This window comes from Eucalyptus grandis, chromosome 10 (genome assembly GCF_016545825.1).
Source record: "Eucalyptus grandis isolate ANBG69807.140 chromosome 10, ASM1654582v1, whole genome shotgun sequence".
Lineage (NCBI taxonomy): Eukaryota > Viridiplantae > Streptophyta > Magnoliopsida > Myrtales > Myrtaceae > Eucalyptus > Eucalyptus grandis.
This window is the reverse complement of record NC_052621.1, coordinates 10,097,932-10,117,967: the sequence shown is the minus strand read 5'-3', so window position 1 is coordinate 10,117,967 and position 20,036 is coordinate 10,097,932. Positions and strand designations below refer to the sequence as shown.

General features: G+C 39.0%; 1 protein-coding gene and 1 non-coding gene across 6 annotated transcripts; one reads left to right on the top strand and one right to left on the bottom strand.

The window, feature by feature from the left end:
* Nucleotides 1–939: 939 nt before the first annotated feature.
* On the top strand, nt 940–7,542 carry LOC104421637. Its single transcript, XR_005547118.1, has 11 exons — nt 940–1,194; nt 1,748–2,268; nt 2,370–2,602; nt 3,271–3,344; nt 3,494–3,549; nt 5,178–5,252; nt 5,413–5,486; nt 5,567–5,615; nt 6,030–6,114; nt 6,317–6,373; nt 7,159–7,542. It is a non-coding gene; the product is annotated as an OVARIAN TUMOR DOMAIN-containing deubiquitinating enzyme 12 (transcript).
* Nucleotides 7,543–13,289: 5,747 nt separating this feature from the next.
* On the bottom strand, nt 13,290–18,052 carry LOC104421635 (phosphatidylinositol N-acetylglucosaminyltransferase subunit A). Of its 5 annotated transcripts, none has more exons than XM_018864381.2 (11): nt 17,936–18,052; nt 17,528–17,664; nt 17,085–17,258; nt 16,950–16,965; nt 16,683–16,867; nt 15,325–15,479; nt 14,556–14,646; nt 14,359–14,475; nt 14,185–14,288; nt 13,716–13,806; nt 13,290–13,634 (listed from the first exon to the last, which is right to left on the bottom strand). In XM_018864381.2, the coding sequence occupies exons 1-11, from the start codon at nt 18,030–18,032 to the stop codon at nt 13,521–13,523; spliced, it is 1,281 nt and encodes a 426-aa protein (XP_018719926.2). In that variant the 5' UTR covers nt 18,033–18,052; the 3' UTR covers nt 13,290–13,520. The 5 variants fall into 5 exon arrangements, with proteins under 5 accessions (XP_018719926.2, XP_039159673.1, XP_010031948.2 ...); XM_039303739.1 differs by having other exon boundaries at nt 17,085–17,156; XM_010033646.3 differs by having other exon boundaries at nt 16,683–17,258.
* Nucleotides 18,053–20,036: the final 1,984 nt, after the last annotated feature.

The window sequence follows — 20,036 nt, the reverse complement described above, 5'->3', positions numbered from 1 at the left end:
ACAATGGTTGCCGAGTTTCGGACCCGAAAATATGTATTCGGACTAGAAGCATTGAGAGTCCTATAGCTTCACATTCGGATGCGATCCCCGGCCGCCCAGCCGGGGACATATCTCAAAAAGCTTGGAGCTAATTTCATTCTATGCATGGATTTGCACGATCCGCTAGGCCCCGAATCTCGCACCGGATCCGCCCCCAGCCCAAGCCAGAGCCGGAGCCCGAGCCCAGGCCAGCTTGACGACGGAATCTACTTCACGTGTTTTGTATCTTGTGATTAACCGAGGCGGTGCAAATTTCGGGATGGAATGATTGGAATCCGTATGGCGATGGAAAGAGATTTATCGATCTGAGCTCTGATCTGATCGAGGACAGGCGGACAGATTCGGCGTTATCTCGAACGATGATGCATACAATTTTCAAATTCGGAAGACGAAGGGTGAAATTGCAACGAATTTCACCAGCTAAAAAGCGAAAAAAAAAAAAAAAAAAGGAACAAAATTTCGGACGCGCGCGATCGAACGAGGGACCGACAGCCCGACGAGAGGGGGCGGAGGCGATGACCCGAAACAGGAAACAGCATCAAAAGGAGGACGCACGACACGAGAATCCTGGATGCATGTGCGCGACGGGCGGGCCCCACCTGTCCCCTCCGGGAGGTTAACACGTTTCGCCCCGCCATTGGCCGCCGCAGATAGGACCACAGGGAGGAGGGGGGCAGGGCGGGACCCGCCGCCTGACCGACGCGGTGAGAGAGAGAGAGAGAGAGGAGGAGAGAGAGGTTGGCGCCACGAGAAAAGATGCTCTCGCCGTCAACTAACGGCCCCCTCCCCCGACCCGACCCCATCCCTCGCCGTCGCCGTCGCCGTCAAGCCTTCGGAACCGAAATGTTTGACCGTTCGACCGCTCCTTCTTCTTCTTCTTCTTCTTCTTCCTCCTCCTCCTTCCTTCTTCTTCCGTCATCTGCTGCTGCTGCTGCTGCTGCTGCTGCATCTTTCGGCTGCTACCACTGCTCGGGGCTAGCGCGCTCGACGCGCATTTCGCAGCGCATTGCCATGTCGTGACTCCGGCGGAGTTGCTGTGCCTCTCTCTCTCTCTTGGGCGCGTCTCTCGTTCTCTCTCCACGCGCGGCATCTCTCTCTCTCTCTCTCTCTCTACTATAAGGGGACCGCCTCAGGTAGCTTTGGTTCACGCTTCAGGTGCGTGCTGCTTGCTTGTCGCTGCCGCTCCGCCACTTGGCCTTCGTTTTTTCTCTTGTCTTCTTTTCCCGACCACAGTGTCCGACTGCCTTGAGCTGGACATGGCTGAATGACGATGGTGATTTGATGGGAGCTTCGGTCCTTTTGCTTCTTTTTGGTTTTTCCTTTTTACATTTGCGCGTGATGTTCTCGTTGAATTTGGTGGACTGGTCTTGATTTACCCAGAGCGCTTTTACCCCGGGGAATGTGGATCGTAGATTTGTTGTCTATAGAAATTTTGGCTGCTGCATTCTCTAGTTGACTGCCCAAATAGGCTCCTGAAGACCCACATTTCGATGTAGGAGTCATATGCAGCCGCTTCTAGGAGCAGTTCCGTTTGATCGATGGCGTATCCTGACGAAATGGGTTCGTTTGGTTTTATCGTAGATTGCCCAAAGATCGTTTCTTTATCGCGAGTATTCGAGCTGTAATCTGTTCTCCTCATGCACCTGGTGCGAGACTATCGCCTTCAGATTTCGCATTGCGCTGATTATGTTGACATTTTTTTTTTTAGGATGGATGTAGAGGCAGGAGTACTTCGAAGAATGGGCAGGGATCTGTCTGTTGATTTAGGGGATGGCTACACAGGGCATGACTGTTAGTTGTGGCAGGATGGGATCTCCTTGCTATTGTTCTACTGGGTTAGGATGCCGCCTTCTCAACTAATGAAGAGCATCGCTTGAGCCTTCTGTTGTGAACAAGGGAAGATGATTTCGCACGATCAAGATCATGAATTTGTTCAGTGGGGTCTCCAGCTCTTTGACAGCAATCCATATTCCGATTGCGGGTACTGTAGCACCGTGACTAAGGATAATTTAGACTACTATCAGGGACCCTACTTCGAGGAAGATGATTATAGCATGGAATGTGTGAATGTGGATAGTGATGAACTTATAGCACGTGTTCTTCAAGAGGAACTATCTCAGCTCACTGTTACAGAAGCAGATCAATCTGTGCATGAAGAACCTGAACAGTTGCAACCACCTTTCTTCTTGCACGATTGGCCTGACCAATCTATTCAAAACTATGCTTCAGGTTTTTCTTAAGCATGAAAACAGCTTGAACTTTTGCGATACCATATTAAGACATACACTTCATGTTTCGAGTTGTCTATTGATTAGTTGTCCATTGTGCAGGACAGGAGGAAGCGGAAGCTATCTTACATTGTGCAGGACAGGAGGAAGCGGAAGCTATCTTACATTGTGCAGGACAGGAGGAAGCGGAAGCTATCTTACATTCCAGTTCATGTCCTAGCCCTGATGAAGAGGCTTGCTGCAGGGAAGACTGGCCATATTCCTTAGAGCTGCCAGATGAGTATGCCTATGATGGCGAACTGGGAAGGAGGTTAAATCAGATGATTTGTGTTCAAGTGAGTTTCGCATTCATCAAAGAGATGTTTAACTATCTTAACTTGCTGAAACAGCAGGCCCTTTCTCGCCTTTGATTAATTGCAATTGCTATATTTCCTTTTTGCTTTCACAGTGTGAGCAAGTTCTCACCCTATCATTTGGATAGTTATTTAATCTTTTAAGAACTAATGGGATTGACCTCTTGTTTTGAGAAGTTGAATTTGGTATGCATGCTGTTTCCAAGTGCAAGAGTTGTTAAATACCACCTATAAGAGTCTAATATTCAGATTGCATTTGACTCTGTAACTTGACGTGTTGGATTTTGATTAAATTGATGTATCTTATATAATTGAAGGAATTTACTTTCCAGTTAGATATTATCCTGGAAATTTCCTTCTGCATTACATGCACCATGTCCTTTGTAGCATTGATGAGAACTACTCCTTACACTTCTTTTCATTTCTATTGGGGATCTACGTGCCTCTCTTTAGTTGTGCTGTTCCTCTACTCTTGTTGGAAGTACAGAGAGTCAGATTCTTCTTTTAATACCTTCAATTGACAAAGCACAATATGGTTTTCCTTTTTCTCATTTTCTTTCCTTTAATATTTTGCTTTTGATCTTTTGGTCTGCTGGACTATATTTTATCTTAGTTGCTTGAATTATTAGTTTCTTGCTGATTTTTTGCAGCATGTGCCAAAAACCAATGGTGAAATTCCCTCGGTGGATGAAGCGACTTTAGATCATCAACGGCTACTTGAGAGGTATTCTGTCCTTTTACTGGATACACTCGTTCTTTTTTTTTTTCTTCTCTTATTCTACAACTTTATTCTCAAGCACTACTTTTGATGTTTGAAAGAATCCATTACCCTTAACATGAATAGCATATGAAGCCTGACTTTTCCTTCTACAGATTGCAGCTTTATGGATCTGGTGGAGCGCAAAGTTCAAGGAGATGGTAACTGTCAGGTTTGTGTCTTGAGTTTTGAGATTTTACAGAAACCTGTCTTAGTTTATTGAAGGTGGATTTTTGTGATTGAGATCTTATACTCACATGTCTGCACAATGTAAGCTCTTATCTTAATATTACACTCTTCACCAAGGACTGTGTGACCCTTTCCTATTAGAGACATGCTTTGTTTTCCCATTTTTTTGCTTCTTTATCTATCATGGTTCAGCAGTCCAGATAAAAATTGCAATTCAGTGTGCATGCCCTCAGTTAAATAAATTTATCAAAGGGTGAATGCATTAAGTAATGATCATCAGGTCATGTAGGAACTGAATTTGTAGGTCTTGCTATTATTTTAAGGAAAGATTAATCTCTAAGCTTCAATATTCGATTTTAGAAAACTAATTTGACTTAGGAATAAGTAAATGGCTAGTGAAAATTACAGACTGTGGAATGCTAGGATTTTTTTTAATTGGATTTCATCCTAATCTGCTATTCGAAGAAGGTCTGCTGAGTTGGAGTGCTAGGAGTAGGAAACTCACCTAAAGTTTCAGCCATTCTATTGCTGTTTAAGAATAAAATCATGTTGACAACAATTGCAATAATTCTGCGTATTCACCAAGCAGGAGAGTAGTTTGATCATGACCATATTGTTGCGAGCCGCATGAGGGGAGAAATGCAGGATGGGAAGAAAAGAGGGGGTCATGAGAAAGAGACAAGACAAAGTGAGCAGAGAGACAAGGAGCTTATGTTTTTGTTTTAATTAAGGTGCGTTTGTTTTATGGAAAATCAATGACCAGAAAATATTTTTCCAAAGATGATCACTTGTGTCATTTAAAAATAGTCAAGAGACACTGTATTCAATATTGAGGATAGTCTATCCCCAAACATTTTATTTGATGATAAAAATATTATTTGTTAATCTTTTATTGCAAGCGATGTATCGGATTTAGGAAAATATTTTCCAAACTGTCTACTCTTTATGGAACAAATGGACCCTTGTGACTATTTCTTTTCTGTTTCTTTTTTTTTTTTTTTTTTTGGGGGGGGGTCTTGTGCCATAAAATAGACTTTAGATTCTCATTGATTCTTGAAGGAGATGGTGTACTTGTCTAACTGCCCAATCAAAATTAATTGCAGATCTGCTAGGTTCATTATTTGAAATAATACCAATGGACTCTCAATAATGAGACGTTGCATCGGGGAGAAGCAAGTTATACCTATAACTGACCTTTAAGTCTAGCTTAGGTCCATCTGCTAACCCCAGACCACAAAAAACTCAAAGTTTCTAATTCTACGATTTTATTGAGTTAATGTCGGTGGTTTCGTGCATGTAGAGTTTGCCTTGTGAATAATTTGCTCATCCTCTGAACTTTGGTTTAGTTTTTGGTTGAACTTGGAACATAAATTGCTGATTTAAAAGTGTTGGATTGCTTTCCTCGTTCAGTCTGCATCATCAAACAGCAATGAGCTCAATTATATAACAGGTTGACTTTATAAAGTACTAGTACACAATGCTTATATTTCCTCAATATATCTCCATTTAGTGATTCTCTATGTGTTCTGGTTGCCTGTCTGGTGGTAATGAAAGCTGTGGTTCTTAAAGTAACATGCGCACTGTATCTAATTAGCTTCTCAATGCTTCCAGTTCCGAGCCCTGTCTGATCAGATCTACCACACTGCTGAGCACCATGACTTTATAAGACAGGATATCGTTAAACAGGTTACTTATCCATTTTCATATGACCAAATTAGTTCATCCAAGTCTGCTTTTTTTTTCCTTTTGTTTTTTGAATGATTAGGTCATCCAAGTTTGTTGCTGCATAACCCTCTGCATACTTGGATGGTAATGCTCCTTCCATCACATTGTTTTGACATATCAGCTGAAGTCTTGCCCAGAGATATATGAGGGATATGTGTCTATGCCTTATGATGACTATTTGGAGAAGATGTCCAAGTATTTCTCCACTCTCTACTCTCAACAAGTCTTCTTTCTCCTGGAAACCGCTGATTTTTTCTACTTGTGAATGACAATAGGACTGGTGAATGGGGTGATCATGTCACATTGCAGGCTGCTGCAGACATGGTACAAATTTCTTTTACTGTGTGTGATTACTATTTATCAGCTTTACTTGGGTGGTTAGAGCTCATCCACAAATAATGATTTCCATTGTAGATCTGTTTTTTTGAAATTACCCTGGCCCATAGTCTCATAGTGCCTAGGAACTTAAAACTTGGGGTCAGGTGGTGATGGGATTAAGTCATGCTGAGTTTGGATTCCTATTCTTTTCCTTTGGGGCCTGATGCTTTCATGACTACTTGGTAAAGAATCAGATGTAGAACTTTGTTCTTGAAATCTTGCATCATTTTAAACTTTGTTCTTATAACTAAACGTAAGTGCATAGATGTTTGACCACTATGTAATTGAAGAGGTTTTCAGCCAATGCATTGATTGAGATGCAATGAAATGTCTTGATGCATGTTGATGGTTTTTTTGCAGCTTGGCGTTAAAATATTTGTCATAACTTCTTTCAAGGACACATGCTACATTGAGATTCTTCCAAATGATCAAAAGTCTAAACGAGGTACATCCATCTTGAACTTTTTTCTTGGGACAGAAACAAGTCCATCCTAGCAAAATACATTTATGCATTTGAAGTACAAGTTAGATTTAGCTTAATCCTCCATGCTTCTCATAATGCTGTCAAATGCCCAAGATAGCTATATTTATTGCTGAAAAATAATTTACATTGACACCATTTTTTGTTGGTAATGCTCCATATGCAGTTATATTCTTGAGTTTTTGGGCAGAGGTGCATTACAACTCAATACACCTGGAGGGAGGTATGAGGCCTCACGTTTGCTTTCTGCAACTTAGTAATTACATATGCTTCAGGACCAGTTTGATTTATCTCTCTAGAATGAATTGGAACCACTCAGTTTTATAATCTCTCTGCGTTGTTGCAATAAGTCATAACTATATCTAGTAGAAGAGTCACTTTCATTTCCATGGGGAAATATTACAATGTGGGTAATCGACTTCTCATATTTAAGGCAAAAAAAAAAAAAAAAAAAATGAAGATCATCAATGGAGAAAAGGGCGGTATTTCTAATTTTAGTTTGTAGCTTTTCATCAAAATTAGCTGTTGGCATTGAAAGCTACTCAAAAAGTCAACAGCAAAATTTACAACTCAAGTAGAAGCCGTAAGCAGAAGATGCTCCCCCAGCTGCTGGGTGGAGCTTCTGGCTTTTGAGTTAAAATACAGGTATGGAATGCCAAGATTACCCTTTTAGTGGGTGGTGAATTGATGTACTTCTGTTTTACGTCTTCAATTAAAGAGAAGATGGCTATAAAAAGTGCAGAAGGCATAACTTGGAAAGGCTAAGATCCATTCCAAACAGGCTCCGAACAATATTTATAGGGATTTGGCCTGATGAGGCAAAGTATTGCATGAAACTAAGTGTCAACTCTAAGGACGGGATCATTGTTTGCTTCTCAGCTACTAGGTGCAATTAATGTTGTGTTATTGTTAATCCTATCAGAGGCCATGGAATCCTAGATGTAGGTTGCCCTCATAGTTTTTCTGTTAATATTATGATCCTTTACTTGAGTCATGCCATGAATTCAGATGTATCTCCGTCTAAGATGAAGAAGAAGAAAGGATGGCGGATGTTTCAACACAAGCACTTGGAGTCTTCAGAGGAATATCACAGACAGAGGGTCTGATAGGTTCCGTTTCTTCTCCAAAAGAAATGGAACTGACTCATCTATCACTGCGGAGGAATTCCTATTATCTTTCTGTTATGTACTTCCAGGACGTGCTTTCATAGTTCGCATAACAAAGGGAGGAGCTTCAATCTTTCTTGTTCGACCGGCCTCGGCTCTGTTGTACATCTCCTAACCTTGCCCGAGACTTTTCCTTTTGGCTTTATTCTTTGAATAAAATGGTTTCATCCTGTGGAATTCTTTCACAGTACAGCTAGGCATGGCATTTTATTTTCTTCTCCTCAGACTGGAGCATGTGATTGCAGTTGCATGTCTCGTGTGGTCATTTAATCAATATATATTATGATATGGAGGTATCCCCGCTCCACATGATACTATGACTATCGGGCCTCCTTTGAGGATATTTCGTGTCTAACAGTCTTATTCAGAGAGAGCTCTGTTCCAAAAAGTATGATGCATCTTTATTTCCTGAATGAGCAAAACTATTCCTTCTAGAACATGGGTTTCCGCATATTCTTTGCCTTGGCAAAAGCCATCGGCGTCTGGAAAAAGGAAGGTTTTGTTGGCGGACATCAAGAAACTGGGAACATAAGGCCGGCCTCCTTTATGGGTGCTACTATAGACGGTTCTGGTTCAACTTGGCGCAGGCTCCACCCTACGGTCTCCAGGAGTTTTGAATCCAAGATCTTCAGTGAGCTGGAAAAGACGATGAGCACATATCACCGGCAGGCAGACCTGATGGTCTTGGCCATTAACCTTGGGCGGGGGCGGTCCTTTTTCGGTCAGGGCAGGATTTGATGAGCTTTTGTGGAGACCCATGTTCTTGAGTTAATGGTGAATGCTCTCTCCATTCACGGCCACTGAGCTCTTTCAGAGATTGAGGAAACCATAGAAGTTTGGGATCCGACACCATGATTAAATATTACCTTCCCGATTAGGCCATATCCCTGAGATTTGATAAAAGAAAGGCGCGTTAGCAGTTAACACGTTGTAATTGGTGTGCTACGGCATCTCGTATACTGGAACCCATGGCTATGGATGGAACATTTTCTTTTCCAAGTGAAATCTCTTAGTATATAAAAGGGCGAAAGGGTTCTCGCTTTGAACGTTAAGAGTAGATAACCCGTTCTCTAAAGAGTCGATCCCGGCTTGGAAAGCAAGGTTCTCAGAGTTTAGGATGCAATTAATCTTGGGTTAAAAGTCTTGCTTATATTTAGTTTTATTTTTTGTACGTAGCAAAGGTTGGCACAAAGTCTGCTCCAAGAAAATACAGCCTTAGATAAGGGAAAAAATCCATCTTCTGAATCCGCAGGCCTTCTATCCAATGAGTATCAAGGTGAGGTTGTTAAGGAATTGACTCGAATTCATCCAATACTCCGAGAGGCGAAGCGTCCAGGAGGAGTGAACAAAAGCAGAGGGAATCGATCGACCAACATCACTTCATGCTTAGGCCAACTTTTGAAATATTGAGTTCTCTTTTTTGCTACATTGCTATTAAAAAATTTAGAAATTTTAGTAAAACTTACCCTCAAGTTTAAAAAATCTACTAATTATTTTTTTTAAAAATAATTTGGAGTAAAAGTAGCATGAACTTACCACATTGGCATTATTTTTCATATCATGAAAAATAATTGAAATAAATGTGGCACAAGTAAACTAATTTGAGATTTTCAATAGAATTAATTAATTTAGACTTAGTATGACAAGTCTTTGGGATTTTCACTATCGCAAGTTCATTTGGAATTAGAATGACACGTGCATCAGTTTGAAACTTTAGTGGGGAAAATCATCAGAACAATTCTAAACCTATTGTAATATTTCCAATTCAGTTATAAATTATTTGTATTTGTGTTAATTCGGTCCATTGTCCAATTTTGGTTAGCCAACGCTAACATGGATGCTGGCCATCCGACCAACACCGACGAGTCAATTTATTAAATATATATATTATTATTTTTATATTCTATTTTTAAAATAAAAATTTCTCTTTTTTTTTCTCTTCTTTTTGTTTTTCTTTCCTTCTTCCTTTGACAGAGAGGGTGAGCTCGATCTCACCCAATGCTGCGATGGCAAGGGTGAGAGCTAGCCTTGTGAGTGAGGGCAAGCCTCTTTGGCCCTAGCCTCTAGCCAATCGCTAGACCGGCGATCGGCCAAAGAAAGAAGGAAAGAAAAAACAAAAAAGAGAAAGAGAAAGAAAATGCATAAAAAATAAAACAAAATTGAAAAAAATTGACACATCAGCATCATCTGGCGTCTACGTTAGTGTTGCGCAGCCAAAATTAATTGAACAAACTAAATTGGTATAAATGTAAAATGTTTAGAATTAAATTTGCCAAAAATAAAGTTTTAAGACCAAATTGAAAAAATTACAATAAATTTAAGATTGTTTTAGTAATTTTCTCTACCTTGGGGCATATAAATGAGCTTGTAAAGCCGCAACATCTAATGATGCTGTTTTTGCAAGGGCAACGAAGTATTCGGTCCCATGTAAAATGCACCGCATTTCTCACCAGTTACCTCAACCATCGTCGATTTCGTTAGTTAGTCAATTGCCGATAATTGAACCATCGATTAGTTTACATCGCAATTGGTCAAGAGAATCAAGAGACCATTCTCTCGTTGCACTGGTTTTCCTCGTTCAATCCTTCTTCAATTCTCTTCTTTCCTCTTCACAAGTCGTGAACCACAAGCTCATGCAAAGGGGAGAACAACACCAAAAATGCCTTAAGTTATATACGGTGTTCACTTTAATGCCATAACTTTTCATCGGCTAACTTAGGATCCGTTTGTTTTGCAAAAAATGGGCAATTTCCGGAAAATATTTTCCCATAAGTCATTTTCCTGGAAACAATATTTTCTAGTGTTCGGCTAAAACCTGAAAATATTTCGAAAAATATTTTCCGGTGTTCGGTAGGGAAAATATTTTCTAAGACTTTACCACTTAGACAGACATCATTTACCAACCTATAAATCTATCAAATATGAATTTGCCTTTAAATCCAAGCAAACTTGATTCATATCTTTATTCTTTTATTGTCACAAAACGCTCATTTACTCTAAAAAATGTTCATATGGATTTTAAAAAGAAGCAAATGACAAAAGAAGCAAAGCATGTACAGCCCTAAATCTTTTAGTTGAGTGGTTTGTTCTCCCCCTGTGTCTTTTGTGTTCTAATAAACAAAAGATAAAAAAAGAAGGAAAGTATGTAGAGCTCTTTGCTTTAGAGCTCTTTGCTTGAGCAATGTATAACTGCACGGTAGAGTAAAGAAAATGATAAACAAGAGTGCATAACGCGAACATGAGATCGACAAGCTCAAGGTTCGTTTTAGCAACGTCCGACGACTAGTTGAGAAAGAAGAAGATGGGAAACAAAGAAAAGAAAAAAAAAAGAAAATAAATAGAAAAGAAAAAAGAAATTAAAAATAATTCGAATTAAAAAATAATTTAAATAAAAAAGAAAATAAGAAGAAGAAAATGGAGAAGAAAGTGATGATTTGTAGAGGTGTGAGATAAGAGAGATCGAGAAGAAAATGTTTTCCACTTTTCAAAAAAACATTTTCCTTAATTTAGAAGACTTTTTTTTTCTTTCATGGAAAAATTTTCCTCAAAGAATTCATTTTTCGTTGAAACAAATGCTGGAAAATCCGGAAAATGTTTTCCCGAAAATTATTTTTCGTGAAACAAAGCAGAGTCTTAAATGCAAAATTTTTGAAAAACAATATTTTTAGTGCCATCGTTAATCTACTTGACCGAAAATCTGATATGGACTTTATTTATTTATTTATTTATTTCCTAAGCTATTGTGGCTCGTCGGAGGCTTTAGTTAGCAGCCAAATCACAAACGATGCCGTCTACTCACTTTCCATCAAATAAGAACCTAAATCCTCAAATTGAAAGAGGAACCCAAAGTTGAAGCCCTAGCCGGCCATTCCACCAAGATCACACCCTAAATCAAGTTGCCTCCAAAATCAACAACTCAATTTTGCAAATGAAGGACAGGAGCTTCAATAGCCACTCAAATTTGTTTCCACGAAGTGAAGAAGAAGGTAAGGGTTACTATTATTGTGGATTACCAAGTCTAAAAAGAACATCTTGACTCGATTGAATTTCAAGAGAAGATTTCGTGGATGTGCCATGTATAGAGAATGCTTGAAGTGCAAATATTTCAAATGTATTGATATGAAATTCTCTAGTCGAGTGAGAGAGGTGATCTTAGAGCTATCTGAATGACTACATGAACCTTTAATTACAATAATGGGTGAGTTGGAGGATGTTAACTCAATATAAGCCTGAATAATTGCTTCAAAATCTTTGGCCAACAAATTGAAGAATGAAGTTTTAAGGATGAAAATTGAAAGAAAGTATTATCAAGTATTAATTGTATTATTGTTTATTTGAGTAGCCTATTTTGTAGTCGAATATAAAGTGAGTGACGAGAATAAGTTTGTCTGTCTACCATAATACGTATTTATATTGGGTAATTTGTGAGTATAGATGTATTGTTGGTAAGCTGAGAACAAATAATTCTAATTTTTCCCTCTTCGCTCAAGCCCTAATTTTTTTCCTCCTAAACCCTTAATTTTTTTCCCTTCAATTGACTCACTCAAAGAGTATCACTTATGATTAACCTAATTGATCGGAAGCAATGAGGCAAGGAGCAACAACAGCAAGCAGTGATAAGCAAGCAAGGGTGAGTAATGTTCATAGAGAAAGTGGTGTTGACGATGAGATTACACGATCAAAGCCCTAATTTTTGTTCATGCTGAGTAGCATCGTGCGTCATCGTTTTTGGCCAACAACGTGGTACAGCGTCATTTAGTCCAACCCAGCCATGTTGGACTAAGCAATGCCGTTTGACCAATCCGCGTGGACGGAAATATTTTTAAAAAATCCCAACTCAACTATTTTTTTTAATGGGTTAATACTCTAAAAAATCCTAAACTGATATACTTATGACAAATTTACTCAAAACTATTTTTTTGACCATTAAAAACCCAAAATTGGTATACCTTTGATAAATTTACCCCAAACTGGTACATTTATGACAAATTTACCTTATGTTCGTTTTTGTTAAATTTTATTCTCAAATTATTAAGTTAAATAACACGTGATAGTTGACCGATATACCAATTTAAGATATTACGCTCCATTTGTCACCATTTACAATTTTTGTGATTTTTTTGTGGTATTAATTAAATTTAGCATAGGGTATATTTGTCACAAATCTACCATTTTGGGGGTTTTTTGCAGTCGAAAAAATTAGTTTGGAGTAAATTTGTTATAAATGTACCAATTTAGGGTTTTTATAGTTTTTTTTTTGTCAGTCCTACACTATTCTTAGTCTATACTCACTCTTTTTTTGCCCCGCTCTTGTAGGGCGTGGGAGTCAAACCCACTCCCGAAACTTACGCGTTCCCACCCCATTCCCTACGAGAATGTGGGGATTTGAACCCACCTCCCCCTTCCATATTGAAAGGGTGACCATTGGAACAAATCCCAGTGGTTGGTTTTTTATAATTAGTCGGGGTAAATTTATCATGAGGTATTTACGCGTCCCCACCCCATTCCCCGAGAAGGTGAGGGGGAATTTGAACCCCTCCTCCCCCTTCCATATTGAAAGGGTGACCATTGGAACAAATCCCGGTGATTGGTTTTTATAGTTAGTCGAGATAAATTTATCACAGGTATTTTGGGGTTTTTCATGGTCAAAAATATAATTTTGGGTAAATTTGTTACAAATGTATCAGTTTGGGGTTTTTCAGGGTATTACCCATTTTTTAATTGTAAGAACCACATAATTATTTTGACTGAAACATCTTACCATTGATATTTAAATGATCATTTTTCTCCGATTTAATATTTAAGTGAATTGACGAAAACTTATGACATTAAAATGAATACCGTACACAAGTTTAGACACTTTTGTTCTTCTTCCCATGTAAAGCCTTCTTAATTCCCAAATCGATCTTGCAACACTTCTGCGGTTTAACCATGTCTCTGGCCTGCTTTTTATGGCAACATGTGACCTGATGCTGTACGAATAATTCTACCAGTATTACCCCGTACACGTCCTAAACGTACAAGAGATTCCAGTAATTAGGTGTCTTTACATTAAATCCATGAACGGACTAAACGCAAGATCTGAGATTGAACATCTCGAGAGGCGTGCACTTCACCTATTGACAAAATTCCTTGAGGTCTCTCTGTCCGAAGTATCTAAAAGGTGTGAGTTTCACATAGCGACAAATAAAAAAAATGAGGCCATTAACAAGTGGTCGACCATCGTCTTGAGCTCTGCCCTGGAATATCATCTCCTGCACTGCTACCCTCACCGAGGGCCATCACCATATCGGGAACTTCTTCAATATCATTCGCAGGCTGACGGAAGATGAAAGAAAAGTAAGTCTCTGCAGCACGGTTTCAACGAGAGGTCAAGGTACCAAAAGAACATGTGGATACCTGAACTAACTGCAAAAGACGAAACAACAAAAAATCGATGATCATGACCAAGCAAAACAGCTTGCCAGCCCAGGATCCACATGAGAGGTACCTGCTCAAAAGTTGGTCGATAGCAGCTGATTAGTAGCAATGCAAATTCTATTGCAATCATACGCTAGTCAAAAGAATGTCCAAATGGCATAAAGCACTGCTCTGAACAGACCTATTGCAATCATACCCCTGTAATGTCTCGAAATATGTCAACTACTCAATTACAGCAAACACTAAGCAACTTCGCTTCAGCCAAGTTTTCCAAAAACAGCAACTTTTCTATAGACAATCAGTGAGGACCTGGCCCACAACATGTGGCCATGCCCTCATTCCTCCATGCCGAAAAAGAAACCAATGAATGAAGCCAATATGCAGATAAATCACATGATTTTATGGATGCCTGAGCTAAACTATAATTTGGTATTAGAAAATCTCATACCGGCCGAGCCGTTCCAAAAGATTTTGATTGGGGCATTTCATAGCACGGTCATATACGATCTCTGTCCTTCTAGCAACATCATGCCAATCATAGAGCTTCTTCACCTGACAGCAAAAAAAATTCAAATTAGGCTACTGAAGAAGAATAAGTTGCCTCACTTAAGACGTTACTTACACGCTTATGCATATCTTGTGGATCAATCGTGGGAAGTATAGTAATTGCTTTCTTGATTGCTCGCACCAGGTCAACAGGATCAGGTTCTGCAAGTACAACCATGTCATCTGGTAGAACCTAAAAGAGCACAAACAAATTCTTAGCTTGTTTCAGGATATATTTTAAGCAATTAATTGCTATAATAAAAGAGAACATGCCTCTGGCACTCCCCCAACACGTGTACTGACAGTCAATAGTCCACAACTGGCAGCCTCTAAAATGGCTATGCAAAATGCTTCTGTTAAAGAACTGTAAAGAAAGTAAGTCGGAAATCAGACATGAAAAACTAATATAATCCTTAGAGAGGACAATCCAAACAATATTACAAAAAAGAAAAAAACGAAGGTTGGAGAAAATCTCAACATGATTTTGCATTGTAAACACAGAGTAGGTCTTAATATGTATAAGGATAACAAGGTAACCAGTTGTAGATCTTTCCTTTAGATCATATTACTTAATCTATCATTTGCTATATTAATGGAAGATGAAAATGCAAGAGGTGACCTATGAAGGAAAAGGTCAACCCCAGTTTATTTCTCTTAACTTAAACTATAGTGCAAAGAGCGCAACAACTAGAAAAAATGGGGGAAAAAAGCAAAGGAACAAGGTCTTCTCTCCTACATGACTAATCTTTTCCAATCTTTCAAACACTTCATGATCCACATAGTACTACTAATTACTATATATGTCTTTCATTTGTCATATTTTGAATCGATACTTGGTAGCTTACCAAGGCTAAGCCTCACTACTGTAACAATCACACATGCACACATAACAATCAGATCCTAACAATTTGGTATTTTAAGGAAGGAGGGTAGAAGTTTCAGCTTATATAAAACATTGAGCATAACTCACTGGCCTATGAGAAGAGGGAGTTATATGAAGTTGAAAAAGAAAGTGTTCATAGCTTCCTAGGATACTTTATACCTGTTCAAGAAAATGTGGCCAGAAATCAATACAGAGCGTACACGAGAATGAGGTATGGCACCCAACATTTCCACTCTGTCTTGAAGGAAATGCTTTTCTCTCATTTCCTCCAGTCTCACTCGTTTAGGTCCATCACCCCCAACCACAAACCGTACCTTGACATGTAACATGGCAAAATTTGAGAGCATGAAGCCAAACAAAAATACTTAACAGTAACAGTACATCATTCATAAATCACATATCTATATAAAACTTCAGCTGATAAATATCCTAAAGATACTTGCATGAAGGCACTCATCTATGGGAAAGCCTTTGAAGCAATTGCAATATGTTAAACCTACGAAGGCAAATGCCTGCAATGTGAAAAGCATGTGGAAAGAGCAAAAACAAATACTTCATTCTGGCATATTAATAGAAAAGATTCCCATTTCTTAGCTACAATAAAGTGCTAGTAAGTATCCTACAGATTCAGTTTCTTAAAGATTCCAAAATATACTAAATCTGCCTCCAACTAACTCCAATGGGAGACAACAAGTTTGGTGGAGAGTGAAACTCACGCTTGGAAAGGCATTTGGTTTTCTTTAGATAATTCAAAAATCCTCAAAAGTCCAGAAGAAAGAAATAGAACAAGATTTGAGTCACCTCTTACACATTTATCTATATTAACAAACCACAATAGACTTAAGGGAGATGCCAACTAACGAGTTGCAGAAATCTCAATGTCTTTATATTTTATCATCTTCTTCAACTTATGAAATGGTTACAGGCTTTGTGCCTTCAAATGCTTTTCTTATAACGTGAAAAGAAAATCTTCTGAAATGCCGATGTTTTTCTGCCTCTGTTCATAAAACAATTCGATTGGTAGTATAGGAGTAAAAACGTTGCTATGGCATAGACAGATACAAGTAAATGCATGCACACTGAGACGTCTGAAACAAGAGGTCGGCTAGAGTAGATAAAAGCAGAATGCATCTAAGAATTGCACAATGCATTTTTACTCAAGTCAGCGATGGGAATAGTCTGATAATCACAGGTCTCTTCCACCAAAGGAACGCACTGAACATTAATCTAATGCACAGGCATTTGGCAACTCAAGATAAGCAGAGAAGAAAAAAGGTGCTGAGAATGGACATTCCAGAAAAGAATTATGAATTTAGAGACTGAAACATAACTTGGACTCCTACCTAGAGTTTCCACACCAACACCCCATTGCTATCATTTAGATGGAAAAAAAAATATCCCATGAGCTTTGATCCACAGAGGAAGCGTCCACAACATCAACTTTATTTCAGCAAAAGAAGGGCAAAAGAACTAAGCATGATTATGCATACTTAACAATAGTGGTATGAAGAACATACATGAGGATACAATCTGCATACTTCTGGAATGACCTCAACCAGTAAATCCGCACCTTTCCGGTAAACCAATCTACTTACAACAACGATGACAATTTCATCATTACTTCTGGGAATCTCTGGAGCAGGTGTGAACATGGCTGTGTCCACCGCATTAGGTACAACATAGACCTTCTCCGGTGGAAGCCCTGACCGAAGAACCGTATTTTCCTTACTAGTATGAGATACACAAATGGCCTGACTCACATCTGCTAGAGTAAATTGCAATACCTTGTTCATGTGAATGCTGCCAACATCAGCAAAACCGTATAGTGAATGGTCAGTAAAAACAACCTTATAACCCATTGTGCGCGCATGCATCAAGGCTTCGTGACAAAGAGTTGAGAAAGCTGAATGTCCATGCACCAGCGTGATTTTTTCCCGAACGAGGATGGTTCTCATGATCGGCAACGTCCCGTAAAATGTTGGCAGAGCGTTCTGCATGAGAAATGGTCTCCAAGGAATGTAATAAACCCTCAATCCATGAGTCATGTATCTCACGCCAGATCGATTTCCATACGCATGCGTCAGAACCACCACCTGAATCACATATGGAAACATCCTACCTAATCAACCACAGCTATAATTCTACAGAAGCAATGCCGGCCAATAACACTCGTGCCCATTCAATTTATTAAGAATATATAAGGAAATGCAAAATCTAATAAAGATCTTGCAAACACAATTGACCAAAATTGCCCATTATACCCAACAGGTCACTTTGCACTGCTTGGCTCGCCTTGTTGAAATCTAAATAAACACGCGTTGCAAATCGACACAGCGAGTGAGCAACAGAGCCAATCACTTACCTTGTGTCCCAGCTTCAACAAGCATTGAGAAAGACAGTATATATGACTCTCCACACCTCCAAAGTTGGGGTAGAAGAAATCACACACCATCAAGATCCTATGCCTTTCCCGGTCGCCCATGAGGCCGTCCGCATTCCCTACAATCAGAGCCAATTTTCTACTCAAGAAAGCACGATATCGCCACGCCGGAAGCTACGTAGGGAGGGGCCACGCGAAGCGAAACTCGAGTGCTCGCAGACCAGAATGCGCAACGCAAATCGGAGATCGGCGACGATCCGAACGAGAAATCAGCCAAAGTCTCGGTGACGAACCATGATCAGAATCGACACCAGCAATGAACGACGTCAGAGCATGATCGAGGGACGGCGCGAAAGCAAGAGCGAGAGGAGATGGACGGGGGGGGGGTACCTGGCTGCGATGGAGGCGGCGCCGGCGCCACCGTGCTGCGCGGAGGGAGGTTGCTCGGGGGTTTGAGGGTCGACGGAGAGAGGTTCTTTCTACTCATCCGCGAAAGCAAGGGCCTTTTTGTCCAAAACCAGCAAAGTAACTTCTTACAAAATAAAAATGTCACTTAAATTTGGGAAAATTACAAATAATAAACCGAAGTGTCTTTATTTTCTCAAATAAGAACCTGAACAGCCTATATTTACATAAAAAAAGGGTGGAAATGGCCGTTTCAAATAAGGGCCTAGCCTCGCCAGCTTGTCGATCGATAAAATTTTTTGGCTGATCGAGGTATTTTCTTTTGAATGCAATTTAAACTAAAGTAAGGGAAAATTAAAAAAAAAAGTTTTAAAATGTCCTCATTTTCTCAAATAAATGTTCGGAATGGATCTCATTTCAAATAAGAACTTGAAATGGTAATTATTGTTTTAAATAAGGGTTTTACATCGCTAATCACGGCCAACTAAATTTTTCGATCAATCAAGGACATTTTCATCCAAATCTTCTTTTCTTTTTTCTTTTTTCTTCTTTTTTGATGTCGGCCAATAGCTATTGGTAAAGGCTAATGAGGGCTTGACAATCCTCACCAAATCTGGCTAGGGTCTGCCTCACCAACAACTAGTGAGGGCTCAACAACCCTCGCCAGCAGTGAGCGAGGGCTTTCAAGCTTTTGCCTGACCTTTACCAGTAGCTAATGAGATCGCCAAGCTGCAGGCAAGGCCACCCTCATTAGATCGAGCAAGGGCGACCCTCGCCTAGCCCTCTACGAGCATTGGCGATGGTCGGCCAACCACAACAAAGAAGGAGGAAGAACACCAAAAAAGGAAAGAAAAAAGAAAAAAAAAAGGAAGAAAAAAGGACAAATGATGAAAATACCCTTGAATGTCGAAAAGTCAAGCCCTTGTTTAAAACGGACATAACTACTTGGACCCATATTTGAAACTAATATAATCACTTCGAGCTTTTTTTTCAAACAAGATTCACTTCGGGCTCTTATTTGAGAAAATGATAGCATTTCAAGCATTTATTTGAAATAAAATTCACTTTGAATTTTTATTTGAAAAAAATAAGGGCACTTTGAACCCCTTTTTATGAATTTTTCCTTAAGTTAGATTAAATTATAAATTAAAAAAAAAGAAGAAAAGAAAACATTGGTGGGAGGGCACTCCCTCTCCCACCTATGGCAAGGGTAGGCCAGGCCTTGCCTTTGGTTGGCCAAGGTCGTCGGCCGTCCTCGAGGCACCAACGATCTTGTTGGCCTTCACCACACCCAATGTTGGGGTGGTTGCCACAAGCAGGAATGAGTACCCTCCTGCCTGCTTTTTTAAAAAGAAAAACAGAAAAAAAAACCTTAAAAATTCAAAACATTTAACAAGACAAAATTGCCCTTCACATTTAGTGAGTTTAAGCTCCTCTTTGAAACTAATATATACACTTTCAGCCCTTATTTAAAATAAGGTCCATTCCGGGCCATTATTTAAAAAAAAAATAAAGGTATTTGAGGCCTTTATTTGAAATGATGTCCACCTTGAGAAAATAAGAATAAACTCTTATTTGAAAATTTCCCTTTAAATTTTGATTTTTTTTTTTTAAATCATGTATAAATTTAGGCGTATGGTTTCAAACAAAAAAATTTAAATGTCGACATTTAAATATTGTGAAATTTGAGTACTTTGAATTATATATATATAAACCTCAAAGTGCGTTCATCATAAAATTTGAATAAAGTGAAAAGTAGAAAGTAAAAATTTATTCAGACATGCTAGTAATTTAATTGCTCGCTCATTTATTATAATTTGAAATAATTTTCATTTGTATTTAGAAGCATTTTTTTAGTTTAGTATTTTTAAATAAATTTTTGGAAGGATGAAAGGCAACGAGATAAAGGTGATCGGTTTTAGGGTGAGTAATTTGTTTAGAATCACTTCCGAAAAATTGAAATCAAATGGTGCTCATCAGACTCACTTGAGAATCAAATCGACCACTAGTCTAGTTCTCAGATGGATCTATGGAATCAATCAAAATGTCACTAACAAATTCATCCAATGTTTTCCATGATCCCTGC

What these genes read in the sequence shown, in the direction of transcription:
- LOC104421635 (XM_010033646.3), bottom strand. Translation starts at nt 18,032, where the DNA reads ATGAGTAGAAAGAACCTCTCTCCGTCGACCCTCAAACCCCCGAGCAAC. An exon ending in TGTTGAAGCTGGGACACAAG is followed by an intron (nt 17,259 to 17,527) that starts GTAAGTGATTGG and finishes TATGTGATTCAG; the next exon opens with GTGGTGGTTCTGACGCATGC. An exon ending in CTTTTGGAACGGCTCGGCCG is followed by an intron (nt 13,807 to 14,184) that starts GTATGAGATTTT and finishes ACTTTTGAGCAG; the next exon opens with GTACCTCTCATGTGGATCCT.